This window comes from Cavia porcellus, unplaced genomic scaffold (genome assembly GCF_034190915.1).
Source record: "Cavia porcellus strain 051 isolate PalLab524CR breed Dunkin Hartley unplaced genomic scaffold, mCavPor4.1 scaffold_6, whole genome shotgun sequence".
NCBI classification, from domain to species: domain Eukaryota; kingdom Metazoa; phylum Chordata; class Mammalia; order Rodentia; family Caviidae; genus Cavia; species Cavia porcellus.
The window spans coordinates 36539049-36566555 of NW_026947489.1; the positions used below are offsets into that span (position 1 = coordinate 36539049).

Here is a 27507-nt window from a genome sequence, read left to right on the forward strand (position 1 = left end):
CAATAATAAAACCACGAGCACTGCAATAACCGACCATGCATACAGCTGTGTCCCCAGCTTACAGAAACAATGGTAGTGAATCACACTAATCTGCAGATGTGTTTCAAAAGTATGAAGCATTGACAAAAGACACAAAGCACATCAAGGAGCTAAACCTGAAATACTTGGAGCATTCTGTGTTGGTGTCATGGCGTGTGTGTGACTAGACTATTTTGACCCACTGGAACTGGGCTTTCCTGTGAGTCTGATTTGTTTGACTTCTGAGGTCAGCGAGGCCGATCTTTGCCCGCTGTGCAGGGAGCTGTCCGTCACCTAGTGCTGATTTCCAACTCTACCCACAGGAGAGTATTCTATGAAGCCGGGGGAGCCGGGAGGAGAGCCAGGTCCCTGTGGAGAGTGGAACCCCTTCGGATAAGGTAATGGAAGGCCCATGTGTTGCTTTTTTCCCGATGGCTTGCTCTTCCAGGATAATCCACTCTCCTAAATATTTCATTTGCTCTCCATCTCTTGACAAACTCTCACAAGTCCTTGGTGCATGATTTCCGAGAGGACTGCTTTGACTCTGAGGCTAATGGCTCAGCTGTACCTTCAGTGCCTGAGGAATAAAAGCAAGACTCATACGTGGCCACTGGAAGCTATCGAATTTCTTTTGTTTTTTTGTCTTTTTAAGTCAAATTTTCTGGATCCCAAATAGCTTTCACCTTCTTCTCAATAGATATGTTGGCTGCAATGCAAAGTTAGCTTTAAGTGACAGAGACAGATAAGTAACATGATGGCATTGACTAAGAGAAGTAAAACTAATTTGCAAGTGCACCTATTAAAAGTGGCATTTATCAGAACTTTTCAGAGATGGTAATATTTCTAGGTGGAAGGGACAGGAAGCTGACTAGAAGAATATCTCACAAAAGCTTAAGTAACATGTTGCTTAAACTTCAAACTACTGAAGGATTGCCCAGCTATGTACAGCACCTTTATTTTGCTGAGTGCATGGGGAAGTTATGCCAAAGCTTACCTGCTTGGGATGAGAAAGGTTTAGTACCACTGTCTGGTTTTTCATCTCTGCCTTTCTCTTTAGCATTCAGTTCAGTGCCTCCCTGAACACATGTTCAAGGTCTTTTTCATGAGGGGTTTATGCTCCTGTGAGGGTCTTTGAGATAATCCACCAGAGATGAGTGGAAAATATTAGAACTTCATTTATTACACCTGCACACCTCCACACATAGATCACCTCATTTAAATTTTTTTAACTGAAACATTATTTGGAGACTGCTGATTTAAATAATGCTGGTTTTGGTGTAATTGACAAAAGCTATATATATTTAGAGTATGAAATGAATACTGTTTATAAGGAGCACCCATTTGTTAACTGGATTGGGGTATTTATATTCTCAACCTGATCTTGTTAAAATTAAAATGATGTTAAACCTTTTTCTCGGGATATTAAACCTTGTTTCTGCTTGGTGGACTTTTTAAGTCAGAATGGGTATATACATATAGTTCTAGTTATGATTGTTAGCTCATTGCCCCAGAGACCTTAATGTAAAGAATTAAAGCCTTTAGTCAACATGAGTTGGATTCATTGATGCCTCAAAGTGGTAATGTTAGAATTTGATGCAAATATCTTTTAGACTCTTCTAAATTAAAAGATAAATTTTGAGATACTGGTTATTCTGTGGATAATATATGCTATAACTTTTGTGTAATGCTAACTTTTTGGTGGGGACCTTGAAAATATTAATATTCAACATGAGATTCTCTTATCTTGATCTTCTTATCCTCTTTTATTTTTTTCATAGGTTTTATCTCCTCACATAACACAATATTTGCTTACTTATCACACTTGCTTATTACTTGCCTTTCCCTGGGGAAGATAAACTGCACAGGTCATTTTTGGTATTTCTCTTGAAAATAGGACTCTTTGCAGTAATAAAATGTTTCTGTTTAGATAAGACATTTGGGAATTATGCACTTCCCCACCACCACCAAAAAATGAGTTTTCCTTAAAAGGCAGTCTTCCTGCTGGGCATGATAATGCGTGGCTGTAATCACAGCACTCAAGAGGCTGAGCCATGAGAATTCTAGGGCCAATCCAGACTAGGCAGTGAGACCCTGTCTCAAAAAATAGACAAATAAACAAGATAATCTTCCTGTCCATTTTGTGATTATTTGTATCAAGATGTTTTAGCAGAGTAAAGGAAAAATCAGAAACTTGGGAATTCCAATTATAGTACACGATTGTCATAGCCTCAGGTTCATGATGTTTGTTGAATCTTTCAAAAGGATCAAAAGAGAGCACCTTACTGAGCCCTACACAGACAAGGCCAAGTCCTAGGCCAAGTCGAGGGACTGGTTCACATCTGCGGGTGTGTGTAAGACAGCACATGGCGAACATTGAAAAGGACTTGTTTTTCTGTCTTTTGTGTTTGTTTGTTTTGCTTTTTGTCTGCATCTCTCTCCCAGCTGGAGTGGCAGTAACATCAGATGGGGCCAAGCTTTCCGACTCCGACATCTTACCACAGGCCACTACCTAGCTTTGACGGAGGACCAAGGCCTTCTGCTGCAAGACCGGGGAAAGTCAGACACCAAGTCCACAGCCTTCTCTTTTCGAGCATCAAAGGTAAGGTGTGATGAGTGGCCTTTGACCCCATTCTAGAAGTGAAAGCTGTGAAACCTCCGGGGAGAACTATGATAGCAAAGGGGTGGTCTGAAACAAAGACTGGTATTTAGACCTCTCGTATTATCTTTTCAATTGAGTTCTTGGAAGCAAAGATACCTTCAGTGAAGGACAAAGTCTTGGGTAAGACTGGAAAGCCCTGGAAAACACAGGGATCACCGGAGTAGATATTGTTGCGCAGAGACTGATGGAATATATTGTCACTGTTTAGTACTGTCTGAGTTGTTTACAGTACTTGTGAGTTTTATGCTTCACTCCTGTAAAGCAATGGGGATATAAGAACTACATGTATTTAAATTTAGAAAATTACTTCAGGTAGATGCAGAGACTGCGTAATGCTGGATATATTGTCTTTCATTATTTACAATATTCAGAGTTACTGGTGTCTTCTTCATCCTTTTTTCCCCTTTTGCTGCCCCCGCTGTTCACATCTCTTAGCTTTGTGCTGTCCGTCCAGTTTTCATTGACATTAGATCCCGTGGTGTCCAGGTGACCCCATGTGAAAAGCTCTGCCATTTGATGTGTCTGTAAACCACCACTTTGTCCAAAGTCTAACTTAGACTTTCAGCCCAGTTTTGCTTCTGTGTCAGTCAGAGCTGGACATAGTGGACAGCGAGGACTGCATACTGTGCTAACTTGTGCTGGACAGCTGACTTTTCTTCCACCTGGTGATTGTTCTAGAAAGAGCATCCAAGCATACAAAAGTCCCCAGATGTATGCAGAGTTTTCACTTCTGAGAGGACAATTCGCCATCTCCAGTAGGAGTTCCATTCCTGACTTCATTCCTCTGCTCCTTCCCAGAAATAGATGTGACTTGTGTTCCCACACAGTTTCAGTAAGGGTTATTGATGACTCTGTTTGTGCAGGAAGAGGTGTGAAGCTGACAGCTGCTTTTTCTTTAGGGCAATGCTGAGTCCTAGTGCATCAGGAGAGGGCAGTCTCCCTGCCCTGCCTTTCTCTGAAACTAGGGCTTCATCTTTTTCTCCTTCTTCTTATGTCCTTCTGGTCTTGTTTGGCCAAGAACATCTCTGGCACATAGGAGGTGTTTTGCCCCAGAACTTCCCTACTTTAGAATCCAGCTTTTCTAACCCCTATCCTTTAAATATTTTTTTAAAATTAGAGGTTTTTTTTATCCTCCAGAACTCCCCTCAGATGCCACCTTCTGTCCCCTCATCACCCAATAACAAGTTGCCTAGTTGACCTCACTCTAGTGTTCTGAGAAGATCTCTTCATGTTACCATCAATACTTGGGGGTTTTTTTTAGATTTCCAGGACAAGAGGGATCTTAAATTCAAATTTATGTCTAGCAAAGTCATTTTGATCTCCAGGAAGTGGTTTATGGTAATACAACATGTTCAAAGAATCAAAGGGGAAAAAAAAGCAACAGTGTAACACGAGAGACAGGCCAGGTCTCATTCTCCTCTAAGGACAATTGGGACACAGAGTAGGAGGCAGGAACAAATGAGGCAGACAAGAGGAGACAGAAAGTGAGAAATGCCTCCGCATGGCTGATGACAGTTAGTGCCTGCTGGGGAGACTGCACGTTTGTCCTTTTCCTTACCTGCATGCTCAACCCCTTTTTCCCAGCCCACTTGAGAGGGGCTGGGAGAGAACTATAATCCAGGGTCTTACCACGTCTCTTATAGCAGAGGAACTGGGCAGCCTCCCATGGAGCCGGCAGGGTCCTGTTCCTAGGGAAGCCTTCCATCTCATTCCTTTCTTGGCTGTTCCTGGCGAGCATGGCTCAGCACTGTGCCTTGGTCTGCAGAGAAGCCAGAAAAGCTCAGAGCACCCTGGGGTCCTTGTAAACTCCTTGTACTTCATACCATGCTTGGCTTCTGTGTACATTTTATCCTCAGAAAGCCCAAAAAGTCCCTCTATTTGCATTCATATACAGGCAAGCAGCTGAGGGTGGAAAGCTATTGCAGTACCATGGAGACGATTGGCACAGCCGAGGTAGAGGTGAAAGTCACCCATGAGTCACCCTGTCATGCTGTCCTGTGCATTTGGCAATGTATTTACATTTCATTGAAGTCAGTGTGCTACCAGTTTTAAATAACTCAGTGCAGTAGCACTCAACTCAATTTCTTTCATTTCCATTTGAAAGGAATCAAAACTAAAATTGCCTAGGCTCTGTGACAGGTTATCTATGGCTTTGTTCATACAGGAGGTTGGAGCGTCCTTGGACTGTTTTGTGAGTGGAGCATTTGACATTTTAGATCAGGCAAGGAAGAAAGACCATGTGGAAGCCCACAGCTCTGCCACACATAATCCAAACAGTTGTGGGGAGAGAACGTGGCAATGCACTGGCCTCTTACTTTGCTAACTGCAGTGTGATCTTTGCTAGCTGCACACTGCTGTGCTTCGCCTCCCTGGGAGATAGAGAAGACCCGCAATAGACAGAAGTTCAAGGCCCGTTTTTCAACAGTGTAAGGGCATTGAGTCATCTTGCTGCTCCTGCCTCTTAAGGGGTTAGGTGACATAACCAAAGACATCGTTTCAGAATATAAATGGTGGTAGGGAGTTGGGGTCACTCTGTGGAAAGGCTGAGAGAGAAAGTAAACTGTGTCCTACGTGAATGGGGTTGGGGAGGAAGTGGTGTGTTCATCTATTCACTTGGTATGGTAGAAAGGCATGTAAGCAGAAGACCGTTCCTGCGAGGAGCACTTTTTGGTGGCAGTCACATGTTTTAGAGGATGCTAAAGCATGAAGCATTTGCAATGGGCTTTCCATCTTGCTGCATTCTCTGTTGACTTGCATTCGCCTGTGGCAGCTGTGACTACTAAATTGAGGGCCATTGACAGCTGCAAATGCACATGTAGATCCTCACACACCTGCCCTTACAAGGGTAGTGGCAGGTGTCCCTGGGGATCATGTGTATAATGAGAAGGGATGTGGCTGAGCCCTGCCGAAAGGTGGCCACATGCAAGCACCAGCTGCAAGTGTCAGCCCGGGCTTGGCTCAGATGGAATCAGACTTTGGGTGTTTGAGGAAGCTATGTGAACCATGCAGAGTAATGGCCAGAATGTGGTCCTGGTCAAAGCCTCTCATCCCCCTCTTTAGCAGGATGACCCTGGTCTGAGAGATATCATTGCCTGTAAAATATAGCACCTAAATCTTTTCTCAAACTGGTGTGAGAGGAGACCCACTCCAACCCACCACATGGCTTCAGACTTGCCTAAATCTGGCTCAATCCCCAATTGTTCTTCGTGAGATCTGGAACGTAGTTTTTAATCTATTTGCACTTTCTTGAAGTCCCATATGAAAGATTCTTCCCTATCTGACCCCAGCCTGCACTTCCATGTGTTTCTCATCACTTGCTTGAGGTTGCCTTGAGAACCAGCACACTCGGTATTTCTCAGTATCTGAACTGTGTTTTCTCACCAGCACACCTGTTCCCATAATGTGTCTTAACCTCTCAGGACTCCAGCACTGATGTGTGAGCTCCTTCTCACATGTCCTGACAAATGTCAAGTGCCACTCAGAGAAGAGAACCTTGTTCTTGCTTCCATTGCAGTTATTACCCATCAAGCAGGAACCCTGAATTAAAAAGGACCACACATACCCCACCCCACCTCTGCACGCATTCATTCATTTCTATACTGAGGGTTGAATGCAGGACCTTTGCATTGAGCTACCTCCCCAGCCATTCATTGTTTTATTTTGAAACAAAATCTCACTAAGTTTCTAAGTTTCCCAGGCTGAGTTTGAACTTGTGATCTTCCCACCCCTCAGGCTCTCAGAGTTCTGGGATGACGGTCATGTGCCACTATGCCCAGTTATTTTTCTTCATTCCAGTACCCTGCCCATTATTTACCATTTATTAAGCTTAAAAATTCCTTACTTAAAGAATACATAAATGTGTAACTATCCACCGGAATATGGAGTGAAATCCATTTCATGTCAACCTTCATCATCTTTATAGAAATGTTCTGTCATTCCTATATAATCATTTTGCTATAATAATCCCATACATTCAATGAACAAGACTCATTTTATGTTGGATATCTAAGTCAAATTTCTATGAATTTGATTTCACATCATTTTTCCATGGTCTTAACATTGCAAGCCCATTCCCTAAGGATTGTCAGATAATGTGGTTTAATATTTACCGTGGCATGGCAGTGCTATTTAGATGTCATGTCTCAATGTCAGTTTACAGCACTGAATTCCTTTCAGGACAGGGTGAATTAATAAATGTTAAAGCAGGCTGCCTTACACATAGCCATTTATTTTATAGCCACTCTAAAAGTGCTTTGAAAATCCACTTTAAATGACCATATCATAAGTCTTGAAATGATTGAGCTAGAATCTCAAATTTTTGCCTATTTCATTGCATAAGGGCATAGAGTTATCACTGTTCCCTGCTAGAGAAAATTTTTCCTCTGTGACAAAAACATTACATTTAATTTAGGAGACATTTGTCAGATCGCTACATGTGCTATGCTTTGGTTAGGCGTGACTCCTCCACCTGCCTTTCCTGTGCCCTCGAGATGGTGTTATAGGAATTAGCTGCCAGGTATGGAGACGAATCCCAGGAGATCTGTTGCAGCATGTACCTTGCCTAACGGGGCTGGTGACTCTGCTCTCCCAGCTCCCTGCAGACGGTGACGCTATGTGAACCATGGTTCTGGGTTTGTTCAGGAGGGAAACAGATTCCAGATGAGAAAGTTATACGAAAATGAACCTAAATGCAATTCTTCAAGGTTTCTCAAAAAACACCCGAGGAATGCACTAGCTACAACTTTTCTTGAAGGCTCTGCCTATTAAAATAATTAGCCTAACATCATGTAAGGACTAACCGGAGGACTAAAAAGAAACATGGCAAGAGATGGCTGAGTTCTAAATAATGTGAGTAGGGTGATTTTCTGTGAAAGAGGAGCTCCTAGCTCATACTTAGTGGGGTGGGACTTGTTCTTCAATATCATTAAGCACCTGCGCCCACCAGCCTCCCTAGTTCTTAGCACTGGTTGTTACCATGTTTTAGTGTCTTATAAAAGTGCTTTCCATCATCAAATGTGTAGCTATTTGCAGGGACCTTAATGACTGATGTCTGCAAGGCTTGTAATAGTGGCGATATTGTTACCAGAGTCCTCTCAATTTCTGCAGAAACACATGCAGATAAACAGATTCAGTGGCTGGCCTCTCCTTGCAATTACTGACCAGTGTGTCCAACTCGTAAAGTGTTAGCGGACTCAGAGCTATTTCTTCATGACTTGAATACATGTTTAACTTTTGCTTCACTATGGCTTCTAAACAGCTAAAACACTGACACAGTTAATTATTTAACTGCACTAATGATATAATAATCATTTATATAATTCTGTTAATGTAAATGAGATATTATAGTAGCCAGTCTTCATTTTCTGTTATTTGGTTCTGAATGCCCTGTAATGCTTTCATTCTCTTGAATGGTTTTATACTATTTTGTTATGTTTGATACTATTGTATGTGAAGGTATGCTCAACTATTTCAAAGAAAGAGACATCATGGTAGCTACTGTTAATATCCAGTTGTATTGTTGTGAAGTGCTGTGTTGCTTACATTGTTCTGTTCTGATCTGTTTTGTCCTGCCCTCTTTTGTTTTATTCTCTTTAAAATAAATTTTTTTTAAATTCTATTAAAATATAAATAGGCTGATTTTGAATTATTTCACTATTTGCTGGCTGTCTAGTTTGAGCTAGTTGCTAAATCTTCAATTTTATCATCTATAAAGTAAAATAATAAAAAGAGTAGATCCATTGAGAAGTTTAGGGAAAATGTTTGCAGAATACTGTGGATAATATGTGTCAGTTTTGGGCCACTGGTAAATTTATGGATATGATATTGTCATTTTAAAGTTATCACAATGCTTGACTCAAGCTAGGCACAGGATAATACCAGCATTTGTTCCCATTTGTCCTTTAAGAAACTCTAAATCAACCCTAAGAGTAGCAACTTGGTCACCGACGCCAAATGCTGAGATGATGGTTATGATGAGCTCATGAGCATTTCCTTAATAAGCCATCGGTGGAGGCCAAGATATGATTATTATCCTTTCATACGTATTAGACCATGTGACACAGGCCTTCTCAGAGGCAGCTCATCCTCTGACATAGGCAATACCGGTGCAGATTAACTGATATACAGATTCAGCGCCTGCAAAGCAATCAAATAAACACGATGATTTGCAGCCTATTTCCAGCAGAGCACTATGCGAAACACAAAGGCAAATTCTACTTCTGCTCTTCAGGAGTCTTTCTTTTGGCAAGGGTGATGGCAAAGGTTTCTTATGTGTTTTGAGAAGTATGTTTTATTATTACTCAGGAAGTGACTGGCATTGAAGGGAGAACTCTTTACTCACAGTTCCCAGAAGGAGGGCACACACTGTACCACACAGAACCACAGAGGGCAGCACCAGATCAGTCAGTCAGCGGAAATCAGTCTATTCTTTTTCCAGGACTGGGAATTGACCCCAGGACCTTGATACTGAGCTACACCCCTAGCACTTTTGTATTTATTTTAAGGCAAGGTTTTGCTGCATCACTAAGTAGCCCAGGCTGGACTCAAACTTTTGATTGTCCTGCCTCCTAGGATGTGGGATTACAGATGTGTGCCACTGGGAAATAGCATTTTTATCGGAAACCCTGTGCATCTATGTTCAACAGTGAAACGTAATAAAGTATGCATAGTCCAATTTGATTAAAACACATATAAGAACTTAGAGAGTTTCAGTTTACAGAAAGTTGGAAGTTGTTGAAAGGGAGTTCGGGGAAATGTAGCAAGAGAAATTTAACTCTACTTTCACAGAGAAAGTCACATCTGTGCAGGGTTTCCGCAAGAAGGTGGCTCCTGAGGGGTCAGACTCTAGTGGAAGCTGAGAGGAGCTTTCACTTAGCTCAAGTCGGAAGGAAACCAGCAGCATCTGTCTGCCTTTGACAGGCTTCTGCGTCTCTAACCTCTTTTGTTTCCTCACTGGTTTATCATGATTGTCACGCAGAATTGGGTTGTTGTTAATGTTGATTTTGCCTCGCTTCTTAGTTTTTGTTGTTGCTAATTTCCTTTTAAATTAGAAATGATTGCTTTGGTGTCTACCACAGAACTTTAGAAAATAGTGTTGATTTATAAAACCACAGACACAGAGAGACACTCAGTTCCATTCAGAACCATGACTCATTTATTTAAGCCACTCTAGCATTTATATCCTTTGGGGAAAATCGTAAGTAAATAAACGGGAGAAAATAGATGAAGTAACCGTATTCCCTGCTAGTTTAGGAGTGTGCCAGGCGCTACTAGGGATAAGGTAAACTGGGTGTGGTGATGCGCGCCTGTAATCCCAGCACTGGAGGCTGAGGCAGGAGGGTTGCTGCGAATGTGAGGCCAGCCTGGACTGCAAAGTGAGTTCAAGGCTACCCTGAACCCTATAGTGAAACTCCGTCAGAAAAAAGACAAAAAAAATTTAAAGAGAGAGGTAAGGTGATTCTTTGTATTTAACACATGTAGTGCATTTTCTTTTTATTTCACTGCATGGGCTGAGGTTTAAAAACAGTCTAAAGATAAAATTCTGAGCATCTTCTAAGTCCTAGGTGTCTCTGGAACTGTGCATATTTCTGAGATGAAATCAAGTATCCATTGTTTTGTACAGTAGATGTGCTCTTGACAGTCAACGTGTACACGAAGTCCTAAATCTCTCCCTTTGGATATGTTCATTCTGAGAAACAAAAACTCATATTTAAAAGTCTAGTCACTCTTTCAGCTCATGTATTTAAAACAAATATTTTTCTTACAAAGTTAATACTGCTCAAAATGGCCCCTTAAATCACTAATTGTGTGTGAAATAACTAATTTTGCTTTTATGAAAGTCTGAAGAAGAAATGAGCTGAAATGTAAAACAAATACATGTGAAAGAAAATATTAAATATATACATATATATAGAGAGAGATTTGAGTTCTCCGTATTAAGAATCTAAAAGTAATCGAACTGATTCTTTCAAAATTTGACCCATCCAAAAACAGTGGCATGTAAACAACCCATGTACACTCTGATGTGCTAAATGTTCAATACAAAGAATGGATTTTCCTGAGAAAATGTAGGAAGACAAATTTAACTCTGTTTTCACAGAGAAAGTGTCATGTGTACAGGGTTTTGAAAGATGTGTAGAAGTTTATACTAGTAGAAAAATCACAGACCCTGAAACTGGACCTCTTGATTTAGATCCTGGCATTACTTCCTTGAGTGATGCTGGGCAAATAAGTTTATTCATTTTCTTGGCAGTAGAACTGGGACAGTATTTGTAGCTGCACTGGAGGTTTTGTTATTAATATCTGTATATGAAAAGAGCTTAGAACACTGCATGGAGCATAGTAAGTGCTTAATACATGAGCCGCTGTTGTTCCATCATTAAAATGAGAGAAACATTGCAAGAAGAGGGAACAGTGTGACACATTTTTTATTCTGTAAAATATTCAAAATGCTGCCTAGGTAATGGCTTTTACAGATTAGTGATTTAACACAAAGTATAGATAAAAAATGGAAATAAGGTGGAGCCATTCAGAACAGAGACACAGAGACCCTGATTGAAGAGGAGGGGGAAAGATACCACACCGAAGGGCCCTCCCTCATGACGTGCTCCCCGGCAGGTGCTTCCGGTTGTCACCCAGTGGTTACCTAAGGCGAGGTGAGTCCCTTTTCCATAGTGTTAAATGGATAATTGGTGAAATAGTAGCATCTGACAAATGAAATCCGTTGACTGAGTCTCACAACCGGAGTGTCCCTAAGAGCTACTGCGTCAGCCTAGACACAGTACCACCCCGTCGGCTCTCTTTTGAATGGATGGAAAGACAGATAAATGTTTGATAGACTGATAGAGCAGTGGATAGATAAGATGTTAACAGATATGTGTGAAGTCCTGAATTGGGACATTTATGCAAGATAATCACTAAAATTTTGGAAGATACCAATTGCTTAAAATAAGTTAATTGACCAGAAAAGGTTATTTACTTGACTTACGTAAGTCAAGATGCACAAAGTAGAAAATATAATAAAGAATTAAATAACATAGAACAGAAGCAAGAAACTACCAATTGCCTAATTTTCCGTGGTTTTAGGTAATCATTCAAGTAGCCAAAACTTGAAATGCACTGATGTTACAGCTAACAGCAGAAAAAGAAACAAGCCTTTATAAAATCCTGGCTTGGATGGGCAGATCATAATTATTTTGGTAATCACTTTTCTGGCTTACAAATTCTGCACAAATGATGTGCCTTGTATATTGAGTTTCTGTGTAATCAGGCATGCTTATGTTTGTTTCTTTTTCATACGAAATAGGAAATCAAGGAGAAATTGGATTCGAGTCACAAGCGAGATATGGAAGGCATGGGGGTTCCAGAAATCAAGTATGGAGACTCGGTCTGCTTTGTCCAGCATGTAGCCAGTGGGCTCTGGGTCACCTACAAAGCACAAGATGCCAAAACATCCCGCCTGGGACCTCTGAAAAGAAAGGTGAAGGGTCAGAGACCCGGCCTACAGTTGTTTTGCACTGGGTTGGGAGCATCTAAACAGTGGAAGTGATGCTGAGCATCAGACGGACATGATTTATTTCCTGCTGTCCCAGTGACTCTGAGACAGTTGTACATGGTCTCTCCAGGCCAGCCCCACAGTCTAACTCAGTAATATAATTCAATAATAAGAAAACAAAACCGTTCCGTATATGCAAATCTGTGAGGAGGGAGTGGGATTTGTTTAGTTTAGTTTATTCCAAAATCTGATCTCAATGATTTTTAGCAGTGTCCCTGTTTTGGGATTACCCACATCATTGCTCCCTCCATTTGAGGATAATGGAGTTATTACACACTTTTAACAATATGGAAACTGAATAGAACCTCTATAGAGAAAATGCAGATTGCATATTAACAAAGCCTCGGAAACTAATGTGCAGGGAAAAAAAAAGCTGTGAAACGATTCCGTATCCTCAGAGATGCCACTGGATGCTGCCACAGGAAGCCTTCCTGGATATATGAGGCGTCTTTTTACCAGAAAGTCAGTTGCCGTAATAGCATTTCTTTGATAGGAGCCAGAGAATGAATGCCAAGCGAGTGGTACTTTTTTTTTCATGGAATACCACTTCAAACCACAGATTTCAACAGTCAAGTCCCAAAATAAGGTTCTAGGCCACATTGCTATAGTGTAGTTTGGATGTGTCGGCCTAGTGTGGTAATGACAGATTTCTCAAGATTGCTGGGTGTTGTGAGAAAGGGTACTGGAAATAGCACAATGCAGTATCTTAACTTTGTGCAAAGTAAAGCACACAGTCAGGCATAGTGGTGCACACCTGTGATCCCTGCATTCTGAGAGGCTGAGACAGAAGGATTTGAGGCCAGCCTGGGCAACTTAGTGACGGAGAAGGGCTGGAGATGTAACTCGGTGTGAAGGCCCTGGGTAAGGAGAGAGGGAGGGAGAAAGAAGGGACGAAGAGGGAAAGACCAGGGAAATGTTGACGTATGGAGCTTAACACAGATTTACCAGAAAACATTCCAATTTAAAAAAGAATAAGGTTGTCAAAAGGATATTAAAAAACAGAATAAATAAGAGGCCACATAAATAGCTTGCATGATCTCAGCCTTTCTTCTGAAAACAGCTTCAAAGGCTGGCTGAAATACAAAAACAAGGAAACTGGCTGCAGCTTCCAGTTAGCAAGACACTCAGAGTACGATTACTGATGATCACATGCAGAATGTTATCACACTAAGGTGAACACACTTCGCCTTTGTTTTTTCTCCCCAAACATTGACTAATTTCTCCAACAGAATAACGGGGCCTTGCGTTAGCTCCACTACGCTGGAGGGTTATTTTAGGTCTAAGGATTTACAGAACCAATATTTCGTAAGTGGAGAGAACTCTAGAAACATCGGCCTCAAATTCTCCGTGCAGTTTTCTCGAGGATCCATTCGACCATGGGTGGGAGGTGTGAATTCAAGACAGCAAACAGGAGGCTGCAGCAAGGGCAGTGACGAGCCCAGCAGAAGTGCTGAGAGTGTAGCAGCACCAGGACACTGTTGCTGGGACCCAGGGACTCCCAAGTTAGGACAGGCCTGGAAAACACAGAAGGTCTTCAGCTGAGTCCTAAAGGGGTGCAGCCTAGGACTGAGGACGACATCCTTGGAATCAGGGCAAGCTGAGTAAAGATGCTGAAACTCATCCTCTTACCTGGCTAGCAGAGACTCCAGAGAATATTATCACCAGCAGCCTCTGTAATTTTTCAGCTCCACTAGATGATGATAACATTTAAAGAGAGTGGAGTTTGAGGATCTTGGCTGTGACTCTTGGTGAGAGGGGATTTTCCAAGCACTGTCCATGGGGAGAGATCCCAGGCTGTATTGCTGATTTATTATGCCTGCCCCTGTCGTTAGAGCCACATAACTGCTAAAACATGCCTGTGACTTGGGGAGAAACTCTGTCTATGATGATCTAATACTTGGCCCTTGTTTGGTAGGGACACACTGCTCCATTTCATTAGAATAAGGCAAAAAAAAATCCCTCTGAAAATATAAAGAATGTCCGTGTCTGTGTTGAGCATTCTATGAAATGAACAAATCAGAAACCTGGAAAAGCCAAGGGAGAACACACACAGTAGCAAAGCTGATGGTGGTAGCTAATTTGAAAGGAATTGCCCCCCTTTGTGGTTCCCACATTGAATTTTTGGGGCCTCTGTGAGAAAAGAAGACCTGAGAACGGCATAAAAACAGTATTCTGACAACTGTGTTTCCTCTAGTTTTCATTACTTTCTTGTTTGGCTGGCTGGTTTACATATTACCTGAGCAATCAAACCCTAAGAAATTGGTCTGTAGGGAAAGTACACACACAGCCAGTGTATTAGTAAGGCAAAGTGCAGCACTGTTCGCTGGTTATTGGAAGTTCTGGAAGGTTCCCTAAGAGCTGGTGAGTTCAGTGCAAAGACATCCTTTGCTAATGGTTAAGCAGCTTTATGGAGATGGCTGGAATGCCTTTCCCAATGAACACAGATGTCTGTAAGCCTGTATTCTACTTTCTGGGTAAATTCATCGTATCAGGACATACACTCAAAAGAATAAAACTAAGGTTGGGTATGGTGGTCCACACCTCTTATCCCAGCACTCAGGAGGCTGGGGCAGGTTATGCCAAATGTTTTCTATGTTAATCATCTAAGCCTCAAAACAACCTTCTAACCTTCTATTTGTGAATGGCAAAACTAAGCAATGAGAGGTTAAATGTTTTCTTAAAAATCACACAGCCGACAAGTGGCATAATGGGACTAAGCCTAAGTTGGTTGATATTGAAGGCCATACTTTGAAATTTCCTCTTCAGCCTCCATGAGAAGCAAGCCACCATCCTGAGCTGCTATTCCCAGTCCGACAGTTATCTAACCCAGTGTAGCTGCCTTTCAGTAGAGAAATATAAGCCTGATCCTAGGAGAGAGCTTTGCTTTAAATTATCTTTGTTCCCTCCCAAATTATCTCTAGAGGAAAAAGCTCTGACCAAAGTGACTTTTCTAATCTCCAGTGGTAAGGGTTTGTGTTCAAAATATACTATACAGTGTATTTTCAGCACTTCAAATTGGCCATCTAGGCCCAAGGAATTTATTGTAACTCATGCCATTTTGGCACATAAAATTTTACTTTCATCAAAAGCACCATGTCTCAGGAATGATTCATGCATCAGTAATAAGGCATGTGAGTGAAATAATTTTGCTAATGTCTTGTTTTGAAAATGGACCCAAAGGAGCTTGGTTGGGAAAGGAAATGAGAAGAAAACACTACAGAAACTGTTGACTGCCTGGTTACGGAGTCATGTGTAACCTGGCCCTGCCTCCCTCGTCCTTGGGTAGGTCATTCTCCACCAGGAAGGCCACATGGATGATGGATTAACACTGCAGAGATGCCAGCGCGAGGAGTCCCAGGCTGCTCGGATCATCAGGAACACGACAGCCTTATTCAGCCGGTTTGTCAGGTACACAAGCTCCTTCCTTTTCTGGCAGAATTTATTCTGCAGCCTTCTAACCCTGCCCACCTACCTCCTTGTGATACTGGAGTGTTTTCAGGAAATAACCGATACCTACAAAGAGTCTTACCAAAGACAGCTTGAGCCTAAAATGTAATGGCCAAGTCTCATTTGTTCTCAGGATCACTGTGATGAAGGGCTAAATTTTGCATGAAAATAAAATGAAAAGAATTGGAATATTTTTCCCCTTTTGTATTAGTGTGTACAGAGGGAAGGAGAGAGGAGAACTCCCATCTATTTAGAAAGGTTTCTACATCACTCAGAACTGTGTGGATCAAAGCAGATTAGCAGTGAAAGCCTTGGGCTGCCCAACTGTGGCTGGGCTGAAGTGGGAGAAGTAACTGAACTGGCTGCTTGAATCCCTGCCAAAACAGAACTCGGACTGTTTGCACCAATTACTGGAAGGAGCCGATTCTAGTGGCAACAGTGCAGTATTCCCAGCCATTCTTCTATTGTAGGAAATACTCCAAAGGCAAGAAATGTGTAGATTATGCGTGTGAATTTGCATGAAATAGAATATTTAAAACACTGAATCTGAGGAATGTGGGTTAGGACAGGGCTAAGCTGCCCTTGCAGCTCAGAATAAATTTTCGCTTCTCTTTTAGGTAAGAATGCAGAATGGACAGGTGGTTTTTGGAAAGCAACCAAGGGCTCAGTTTGTGTCTATCTTGCTGGTTCGACATCTTTTACAGGTTCTGAAAGTACATTGCTAGACCAGCACAGCAGCAGCATCTGCAAACTTGTTAAAAATGCAAATTCTCAGGTTTCTCCTCCTAGCACTGAATCAGACTCCCTGGGAATAAGATCTAGCAAATCATATTTTTCTAGGCCCTCCAGGTGATGCTGATGCACACAGAAGTTGAAGAAACCACTGTCCTGATTCTAAATGGCTGAGGCAGAAGGAACGCAAGTCTACCTTCAGGCTGGGCTATGTAGCAAGTCCTGTTCTCAAAATAAAAAATGTTAAGGGCTGGGGCTGTAGCTCAGCTCAGAGGCTCTGGGTCCAATCCCCAGTACCATAAAAAAGAAATTAAGAAAAAGGAATCATTGCCGTGGTATAAAGATCTTAACCTTGGCACCATATCAGGTTCATCCGGGCAGCTTTTAACACCCTGATGTCTGGATTGCAGTCCAGTTGCATCAGAATCTCAGGAGGGGAGACATAAATTCTGGAGACTGATTAAAGCTCTAAAGCTCTGTAGGCGATTCTTATATTTATTCCCAGTTGAGAACCACTGTCCTGGTGTACTTTCTTCACCTACATGCCCAAAATGAGCTTGCAAGCGACAGTGTGACCACTCTCCATCCTGCAAAGAGGAGAGCTGAGGGTGAACTGCAAGCAGTTCGCTTTATAAAGAGTGTAATTCAAAAGTAGGTAAATTTTATCTTGGTGCCTTTGGCTAAAGCATAGTCATGTAAACACGTCTAGTTTGAGGGAGGCTGAGAAATATTTCTCTAGCCAGCCAGCTGTGTACTCAGGGTAACTCAGAGATTTTGTTACTATAAATTGCAGAAAGGAGAATAATAAAGAGACATTTCTGCCAAGTGAAGGAACTGAGACCTGCAAGTCCATAATCCTTTGTTTACTTTTGGCTTTGCAGTGGTGTCCCGTGATCTCTGAGCAAAATGCATCCTGTTTTCCATGTCTCATTAATTCCACAACCTGCTCCTTTTCTTAAAGAAAGACTACAGAAATAAATGGTTTTATATCAGCAGAAAAAAAAAAATAGCTGCATGCAATACCTGAGCTATCCATGTAGCCTCAACTAATGCCAAAATCATTACCCTTAAGAGATACAGCTTTATTCATTAGGTCCCCAGTTCCTCAACCCTTGCCCTTAATCTTTCATAAAAGTCTGTGAACTTCAACTCACACATTCACAAAACGCATCAAAGATCTGAATGTAACAATTGAAACTATAAAATATGTAGAAAAAGGTACAGGTATAAATATTCATGGTCTTGGATTAGGCTGTGGTTTCTTAAAATATATCGGAGGCAAAAATCAGCTAAATAAATAGATTGGACTTTCCCAAACAAAAAATTTCATGCTATAAGGGACACTATGAAGTGAAGACCACCTGTATAGTGGAAGGAAGTACTTGCAAATCACACATCTGATAATAAATTTATGTCCAAGATAAAGAACTTTTATACTCAGCAATAAAAAAGGCAAATGAGACAATTTAAAAGTGAATAAAGAATCTAAATAGACCTATCACCACGGAAGACACAAGAATGACAAATAAGCACATTGAATGATGCTCGGTATCAGTCAGAAAAATACCAACCAACCCCATAATGAGATATTACTTTATGCTTACTTGGATCACTGTAATCAGAATGGTTATTTATAACAAGTGTGCGAGAGACTGTGGAATAACTGAAACCCTCATACATCAATGATGGGAGAGTAAAATATTGGCAGTCGTTTTTAGCATAGTCAGCAGGTTCCTCAAATGGTTAAACATACAGTCAGCATGTGACCTATCAATTTTACCTCTAGGTATATTGCATAACAGAAATAAAAGCATGTTCTCACAACAATTCATACACAAATATTTACAGCAGCACTCTTTATAATGGTGAAAATGTAGAAACAATCCACATGTTTATCAGCTCATTAATGAAAGAATAAAATGTACATAACCATAAAATACTATTGGACCATTATATTGGTCAGCTTTTCATCACTGGGACCAAATTCCTGATATGTACAACTTAAGAGAGGTTTATTTTTGGTCCTGGTTTCAGTCCATGTCAGCTGGCCCCAAGTCAGGAAAGGCATGGCAGAACCTGCTACATTCTTGGTGGCTAGGAAGCACAGCAGGGAATAACTCGAGAGGAAGACGCCAGGGATCAGACACAGTTCTCAAGGTCACACCTCTGCCCACCCAAACACACCCAGAAGTGTGCTTTACTAACCCCCCCATCCAAGCCAATCAATCAGGTTGACAGTTAAACTAACATCACATTCTGCCCTTCATCAATCTGATGCTCACACATATCTCCTTAGGCCATACTTAATCTCTGAATAAAGACAATGACAAGCTCATAATTATACTTAAAAAGATACAGCTATTCTGTGTACAACCAAAAATGCAGTAATTCTTTCCCAAAAGTCTCAAAGACAATAAAAACTCTTCCTTGTGAACCATTTTAAAATTTAAGAAGCAAGGTAATCCTCTAATATAATGCTACAGGATTAACATTTCTATTACAAAAGGAAGAAATAGGGAGACAGAAAAGAATGAAACAAGACCAAAACCCAGTAGGGCAAACATCTATAACTCCATATCCAATATCTGAGACGCTTGGTGGTGATAAAGAGCTCCAAAAGGCTTGGGTGTCCCCGCCTTGTGGCCTTGCCCGTGATAGCCCCGTGGCTTCTCTTGGCCTGGCTTTGCCTGTTATCTGTATCTTTCTTCTGAAGATATCCCTTGTCACTGGCATCTCCAACTTCCAGGGGAGGCTGTATTTTGAGTTTCATTTCACAGCTTCTATCAGGGATATATTGCCTGGCCTTGTTGGTGTCTGTAGGCCTATAAAATTAGTATCATGAGACCGAGGTCTGTTGCTAGTGTGGACAGTAGCCAGGCACCCTTAGGCTACGATTGTAGCAGACTTTGACTGTCTGGATGGCTTATCATGGTAAAATAAATCCCAGGAAGCCAGTTCACTAGGAAGCCCTTCTCAAGCAGGGTCCTCAGTACCTGTCTTTTCAAGTGAAAAGTTTACATTTGTCTTCCTTTGAGCATGTGATAAGTGAGGTTTTGCTGATTCCTGAGATGCTTTTGAAGTATCTTTGTTCTTGAGCCTGTACAAAGTACTTGATTTCTTTTCAATGATGCTAGTCTGCTCAGCAGCCACACTTCCTTTGGCTTCAACTTTTACAAGAAGATCCTTTCCAGCCAAAATTTAAGGATTCAGATACTTCTGATCTGCTTTTTGTTTCATTTCTCGCTAATACATCTGGCTTAAAGCAGTCAGTAGTACCCATGCCATAGCCTGATGTTGGGCTGTCTTGAAATTTTCTCCACCAGATCAGGAGGTGGACCTAACTCTTAAATTTCTTGTTCACAGATTTAGAAGATTCGATCCATAGTTGGATGGCTCCAAGCAGTTTTACATGACATAAAACTTATCCTTTTAAGTGTATGGTTTGTTATAATGTTTACAGTACCATACAACCATCATCACAGCTAAGTTTTAGAATACTCCCATCTTCTCCAAAATATAAATTTTAGCCATTGCTTGGTAACCCCAGGCCTAGGAAACCACTAACCTAGGTTTTGCTTTCTTTTGAAATTTAAAACATCAAGTTACATAAAATTTTCCCTTTACTTAGCAGTATATTCATAAGGTCTGCCCATACTGCATAACCCCTTTTTCATCACTGACGGTATTTACATATGTATGTGAAGCCTCTGTGTGTGTGAGATATATGTGTGTGGAGAGACAGATTTATGTAGAAATAAACACAGCACATTTTGCTTGTAAGTTGAGCAATTTCTTGTTCCATTTATAGTTCTTATGAACTAATGCTTCCATCAATATTTTAAATTTTCAGAGCTGTGCTTTCCTTTCTCTTGAGCAAATGCCTAAGAATGGAACTGCTGACTGATTATACAATGTTTTACTTTTAAATATACTTTGGTAATGTTAAAATGTGCATAGTGTTATGTTCATAATTTTAGCCATTTTTATGTGTACAGTCCAGTAGCATTAAGTATATTAAAATTGCTGTATAATGATCATCATTATCTACCTCCAGAGTTACCAAACTTAAAACTGTACGCTTTAAACAAAAATTCCTATTCTTTCTCTCCTGTAGCCTTTAGTAACTTCTACTTTCTATCTCTGAATTTCATTGTGCTAGGGTACCAAAGCCACGTATGTCAGGCTTCTTTAATTAGAAAAAATAGTCTTCAGTATTTTATCTATTTTGTATAATTGCATTAGTAAGATTTTCAGTCTAGGACAGAATTCCTGACACCCACCATTTAAAGGACAAGTTTAATTTGGTTTATGCTTTTAGTGAGTTCACTCCGTGGTTGGCTGGCTCTAAGGCATGACCGTCATGGTGACATGGCAAGATGGGGGAACACTGCTCCCCTTGCAACAGCCAGGAAGCAGAGAGATAAGGGCAAAACCAGGAATAAGAGTACACCTTTCCAAGTCATGTTTCTGTGAACCTCTGAGGATGCTCTAACTCCTAACAGTACATTCAGCTACTGAATTCATCAATGGATGAAACCGCTGATGATTATAGCATCCCCATGAAATTTTAGACACTTTAGGTCTAAACCATAACATTCTGCCCCTGCCTACCAGAAAGCTTGTACCTGTCTCATTGTACAAATAGCATTTAGTTCATCTCTAAGAGTCACCAAATTCTTAACAGTTCAGCATTGCTGAAAATCCTAAGTACAAAGTATCCTCTAAGATTCAAGACAGCCTAAGTTCAAACCAAAAAGTTCCACACTTCCTACATATAATGACATAGAGTAAACATTCCCATTCAAAAAGGTAGGCATGGGGCATAGAAAAGAATCAGACCAAAGCAACACCAGAAACCATTAGGGCAAATAATAAACCCTGTAGCTCCATGTCCAGCACTTGGAAACATGGCAAGATGTGAGCTCCAAAGGCCTAAGGCGTCCCTGCCTTTATGGTATTGCCAGTGACAGACCATACGCCTTTCTGGCTCTGCTTACTTTCCAGAGTTTTTCTCAGGAGATTGCACATTGCTGGGATCTCCAACCTCCTGGCATTTCCACTCCATCCCTGACTTCATGCTTCTGGCTTGGTACAGTGTCCTCACAGGGGCTTCCTGATTGGCTGTCTCGGCCTTCATTTGAAACCTGGGTAGAAGTCTCCATTGCACCATAACCCTTACACTATGCATGCCTGTAAAACCAGTGCCATATGGGTGATACTAAGATTTTTACCTTCAGCTTCAGCAGTAGCCACACTGCTGGTGATACCACGGCCTCTGAGGGCCTGGATGGCTGAACGTGGTGAATAATCCTAGAAAACAATTCCCTAGGAAATCCTGTTGTAGTTCGTATCTAGATGTCCCCCTCCAAAGTTCTCGAAGATGGAGCTTTTCAGAGGTGGCTGGATTTAAAGTGACTGAATAGGTATTAAGGATGTGTGATGTCTGGGTTAGTCTTCTAGTTGGGTTAGCCAGGTTCTGAGTGTGGCTGAACAGATTTACTGAAGAGGAAAGTCCCACCCTGGGTGTGGGTGGCACCAGTCATTAGGCTTGTAACCTGACTGGGATATAAAGGAACAGAAAGAAAGCAACACGCCTTGCTGTTTTCTTCCTGCCCTGCCATGGACTGTTATACTCTGTGATGCTTCTCTGACATCCTGCCTTAGGACTAGCCAATTATAAACTGAAACCACCACAAATTGTGAGCCAAAATAAACCTTTCTTCTTTTAACTTGTGAGTGATGGGTATTTTGTTTCAGCAACAAGAAAGGTATCTAAAATACCACCCTTCTCCAGCAGGAGACTGGGGGCTCTCTTCTCAGATGAAAGGTTTACACTTTCATACTTTTGAACCTGTGACGGCTGTGATTTTGCTGATTCCTGAAATACCTTCAAGTTAGCTTTTCTATTTTCCTGATGCAAAGTACTTGGCTTCTTTTCAGTGTAGCTATATCTCATTATCCCGACTTTACAGGTAGTCCTTTCTGGAAGAACCAGAAACCTTTTGTATCTTTTAGCTCAGTTATTTACTCCTTATTTCCACTAAAGGTATGTCTAAAAGTGGCCAGAAGTGCTCATGTCATAGTCTAAATATTAGTGTGCCTTGAAATTTCCTCCACCAGATAAATTAGCCCATGATCCTTTGTCTCAGTGACTTGCAAAGCCTCAGGACATAGGGGAAATGATGACACATTTGTTTGATAGAATGAAAGACACATAGCTTCTAGTCCAGTTACTATCTGACACTTTTTGAGCCTGACTTTACTGTCTGCTTTTCTATTAGCATTCTACATGCTTGTAAAACCAAATATCACCTGTCAAGTTTGGCTTACGATATTCTTCTAAGCCATCTCTAACCAGTCTCTCCAGATTTGTCCAAACTCATGTCACAGAGCAGTCCCAAAGGCTTCTAAGCCATATGGCCATCAATAGTAACAGCAATGGCCCCTTTCATAGTACCAAAGTGCATTAGTCACTTTCCTGTCACTGAGACAAAATATCCAACACCAACAACTTAAAGAAGAAGAGACTTACTTTGGCTCACAGGTTTTTAAGAATATTCAATCTATGACTGATTGGTGCCGAGGTAAAACTGGGATGGAAGAAAGGAGGAAAGCTGGTCACCCCTGGCAACCAGGAAACTAGCATAGAAGGGGAAGCCAGAGTCAAGAATACGTCCTTCCAGGCTGTGCTCACAGTGATTGTTGTGGCTTGTATCTACATGACCAACAACAGCACAGCACCTTTGTACTCATGCGTCAGAGTTTAGGAAGTGATGGCATCTTGCTGGTGGTATAGCTGACTTGCTGTTAGGAGCAAGTGTCCCATCATAAGAGGTGGATCACTAAGTGTGTGACCTGACAGGGTTGTCTCCCTTCCTGGTTCCTCCCTTGCTGTACACTTCCTAGCTGCCATAAGGTGAGCAGAATTTTTCTAGAGCAGGCCGTTCCCTTGTGCCCTGGAGCCTGGCAATTGTGGACTGTGCTTCTAAAAATGCATGAGTCAAAATGTCTATCCTGTAAATTGTAGATGCTAGGTATTGTGTCACAGCAACAATAAAGTGACTAAGTCAGTAATCCTCCTCTGACCAGGCCCCACCTGCTTAAAAGACATTCAGCTATGCACTCATCAATGAGTGAAATCTGTGATGAGTGTAGTATACACACGGAACACTTGATACTTCTGGGGGACACTTTAGATCTAAACCATGATGAGCATGTGTCATAATCTTTCCTTTTTAAAGGTGAATAGTATTTCATTGGATGTAAACACCATCTCTATGTATTCACCTATTGACGGACATGTCTAACTTTTTATGAAACTGAAGGCTGTCTTCATAAATGGATATAGAATTTTATATTCCACTTAGAAATGTATGAAGTTCTCTTTTCCTCACATTTGTTTTTTGGTAAATTTTAGTCACTATAGCATTATGAATTGATATCCTATTGGTTTAATTGATATATTTGTATGTCTGGAATGAAGGATGATATTGAACATCTTTTCAAATTCTTACTGACCATTTGTATTTCTTACTTTTTGTAAGATCAGTTCTTTTCTGCAATTTTTACTTCTTATTAGTGCATGTTTACAGTACAAAATGATTACATTCCTCATCAGAACAAGCACATAACACATCTCGATTCTTTTTTTCATTCCATTCCCCTATTCCTCTCTCCTCCCTCCAGCTCTTGCTTACATTTACAAAAGAGCTAACTCCCTATATCCTATTATCTATCTTTTATTTTGTACTTTATATTTTACCTTTCTAGCATAAGAGAAACTATGTAATATTTAAGCTTGTATGTGTCTGATTTGTTTTGCTTAACATTTTGATCTCAAGGAGCATCCATTTTTCTACAAATAATTCAAGTCTATTCTTCTTTATGACAAAATAGCACTCCATTGTGGATAAATACATTTTTTTAATTTTTTTATCTGCTAATGGACATGTAGGCTGCTTCCAAGACTTAGCTATTGTAAATTGTACTGCTATAAACATACACAAGCATATACCACTGTAATATGATGTCTCTAACTCTTCTGGGGAAATGACTAGAAGGGAAATAGCTGGGTCAAATGGAATTCCTACCTTCGGTTTTCTGAGGAATCTCAGTACTGATTTTCACAGTGTTTTCATTGGCTTATACTACCACCAACAATACAGAAGAGTTCCTTTTTACCTGCAACCTTGCCAGCATTTGTTAGTATCTGATTTCTTGATGATCATCATTCTCTCCAGAGTAAGATGGAATACAGTGTTGTTTTAATTTCCCTAATGACCAGAAACATTGAATATTTTTTCATGTCTTTATTGGCCATTTGTACTTCTTCTGAGAAGTGTCTATTGATTTCATTTGGCCACTTTCAGATTGGGACTCATTTATTTCTCTTACTTGATTGTTCTGGCTGATGTTTCAAGTATTTTATTGAACAGAAGTTATAGCCTTGGACTTCCTGATTTTAGAGAAAAAGCTTTCAACGTTTTACCATTTGATACTGTATTGTCAGTGACTTTGTCATAAATGGCATTTATCAGATTGAATTTTATCATGGACTGATATTATGTTTTGTCAAAGGCTTTTTTGCATCATTTGATATGTTTGTATGATGTTTGTGCTTACTTATGGTGTTTGACATTTTCTGATTTGCATATATTGAACTATCCTTGCATCCCTGGGATGAATCCTATTTGGTCATGATGTATGATTTTGATGATTTGTTGCATTCTGTTTGGCAGTGTCTTGTTGGGATTTTTGCATCTGTGTTCATTAAAGAAATTGTCCTGTATTTCTCTTTTTTATTAAATTCTTATCTGATTTTGGAATCAGGGTTGGTTTCTAAAAATAACTTTGAGAGAAATCCTTCCCTTTTAATTTCACTGATAGTTTGCCGAGTATTGGCATTAGATCTTCTCTAAAGTTCTTTTAGAAGTTAGCAGTAAATCTATTGGGTTCTGGGCTTTTTGTAGTTGATAGAATGTTTTTATTACTGTCTCATTTTTATGCATGGTTTGGGTTACTCACAGTTTTTATGTCTTCTTGGTTCAATTATGGAAGTGCATATGTATATGTATCTATGAATCTCCATTTTGGAGTACAGATTTTTTAAGCAGTTGCGAATAATCTTCTGGATTTCAGTATCATCCACTGTGGTTTCACCATTCTCATTTCTGATTGTGTTGACATGGGTCCTTGGTCTTGGGTTTCTTGTATATAGCAGTGGATTTTCTTTCTTAATCTATTCTTCCAAGCCACGCCTTTTGGTTAGGTAATTGACACCATTAACGTTGAAAATTATTATAGAAAGACATTGACTTATTTTTGTCATTGCATTGTTTCCCTGTTACTGACTCCCCCTTTTTCCCTCCTATTTAACTGCTCATCTTGCATGATGTTGTCATTCTGTTAGACATTTGGCATTGGTAGCTACTCTGTCACTTTTGAGGATATCCTTGAAAATATGTTGGGGGAGATGCTGCTTCAGTGATTATAAATTTTTTGAAGTGAAATTTGTCATGGAAATACCTTATTTTTCCATCAACTTTCAAAGACATTTTTGCAAGATATAGAAGTTAGGTTGAAAGTTTGTTTTTTTTTTTTTTTGAGGGCTTAAATGTATGCATTTAAATATATGCATTGCAGAGTCTGCCATAATTCTAAAGGGTTTACCTTTATAAGTGATTTATTGCTTTTCTCTAACAGATTTTAGAAGTCTGTTCTTGTGTTGGACTTTTGGAACTTTAACTATGATATATCAGGAAGAGGTTCATTTCCTGCCATGGTTTTTTGTGGTTATTTGTACTAATTGTAGTTCTGTATTCCTCATTTATCTGTATGTTAAATTCTTTCTCCATATTTGGAAAGTTTTCTACTACTATTTCTGTAAACAGATTGTTTAATACTATTTGCTGATTTCTGATTTTTCAGTAATTCCAATTAATTTTAGTCTTTTCATGTTCTAACAGCTGCTGGATTCATTCATCACATTACCTTAAAGTTTTTAAAGTATTCCTGTGTCATCAATCTCTGACAGTAACCGGATTTCTAGTTCTGACACTGTCTCCACATTTGTCACTTCTGCAGCAGATACTTTCAAGAGAATTTCTACTCTTTCAAATGTCTGTTTGCTACCTTTTTATGGACTCTAGTTCTTAGCTAACCTGGGAGTTTATAATTTTTACTTTTTTTAGATCAGCTAGTCTTTAATTAGTATTTTCCATAAATTCACTGATGATGTTATTAAATTTGTTACCTGTTTAGTTTTAATCTTTTTCATCTTGCTGAGCATCTGATGAATTTATCTCTTGTTAGTCTTTCAAATAATTTGATTGTGTGGTTTTTACTTCCTTACACTTGATGCCCCCCTGATTAGCTTTGAGGGAATTGGAAGTTTTGGAGGCATTTTGTTGCCTTGTTTTCTCATGTTTCAGTAGAACTGTGTGTGTGTGTGTGTGTGTGTGTGTGTGTGTGTGTTGACAGTGGTAGTGGTGTCTTTGTATTGAGGTTTGTAGGTTGATTATAATGAAGAGGTTTTTGCTATTATGGAATCCTCTTTTGTTAAAGTCTGCTTTTTGGTGATGCACTCAGGATATATCTAACAGTAGGCCTTTGCCTCTGTCCCAAGATCCAACCACCTCCTTTATTTGGGAGGGAATGCTGCAGTGTATTTGGTACAGGACCCCGTTTTCCAAGAATGGACCACAGTATTTTAATGATCAAGATGCAATCCAGGTATTGGCATACAAAGATACCAGTGGATAACAACAACTATGTAAACTTTACAATATCAGTAAAGTCAGCAGCAATAATAGTGCCAAAGACAAATTGGATGCTGATGTGCCCTAAGAGCCAATAATATACAAAAAGATCTGTAATTACAGTGTGAAGACCAAGATTAACCATATATTCACGTACAGTAATTATCTATCAAATGCAACAACTATATCTACATTGGCAGTGGTACAGTATCAACAGTAAAGCTAGTGTAGAATTAACTAAAATCTCATAAAGCTTAACAGTTATATACTGATACCTTGATCATCAAGTGGCTCCAAGCCCAAACTTTGCACTATTTGAACAGTAACATTAAAAAAATCTA

At 40.2% G+C, this 27507-nt stretch overlaps 1 protein-coding gene and 1 non-coding gene across 2 annotated transcripts in view; one reads left to right on the forward strand and one right to left on the reverse strand.

Annotated features, from left to right (window-relative positions):
• Ryr3 (ryanodine receptor 3) overlaps positions 1–27507 on the forward strand; it is a 556876-nt gene that overhangs the window by 257180 nt on the left and 272189 nt on the right. Inside the window, 4 exon segments of the mRNA XM_063250329.1 lie at positions 342–416; positions 2461–2617; positions 11982–12155; positions 15517–15638. Coding sequence (XP_063106399.1) covers positions 342–416; positions 2461–2617; positions 11982–12155; positions 15517–15638 — 528 coding nt within the window.
• On the reverse strand, positions 7691–7819 carry LOC111758500 (small nucleolar RNA SNORA33). The gene has a single exon (XR_002792686.1). It is a non-coding gene; the product is annotated as a small nucleolar RNA SNORA33 (small nucleolar RNA).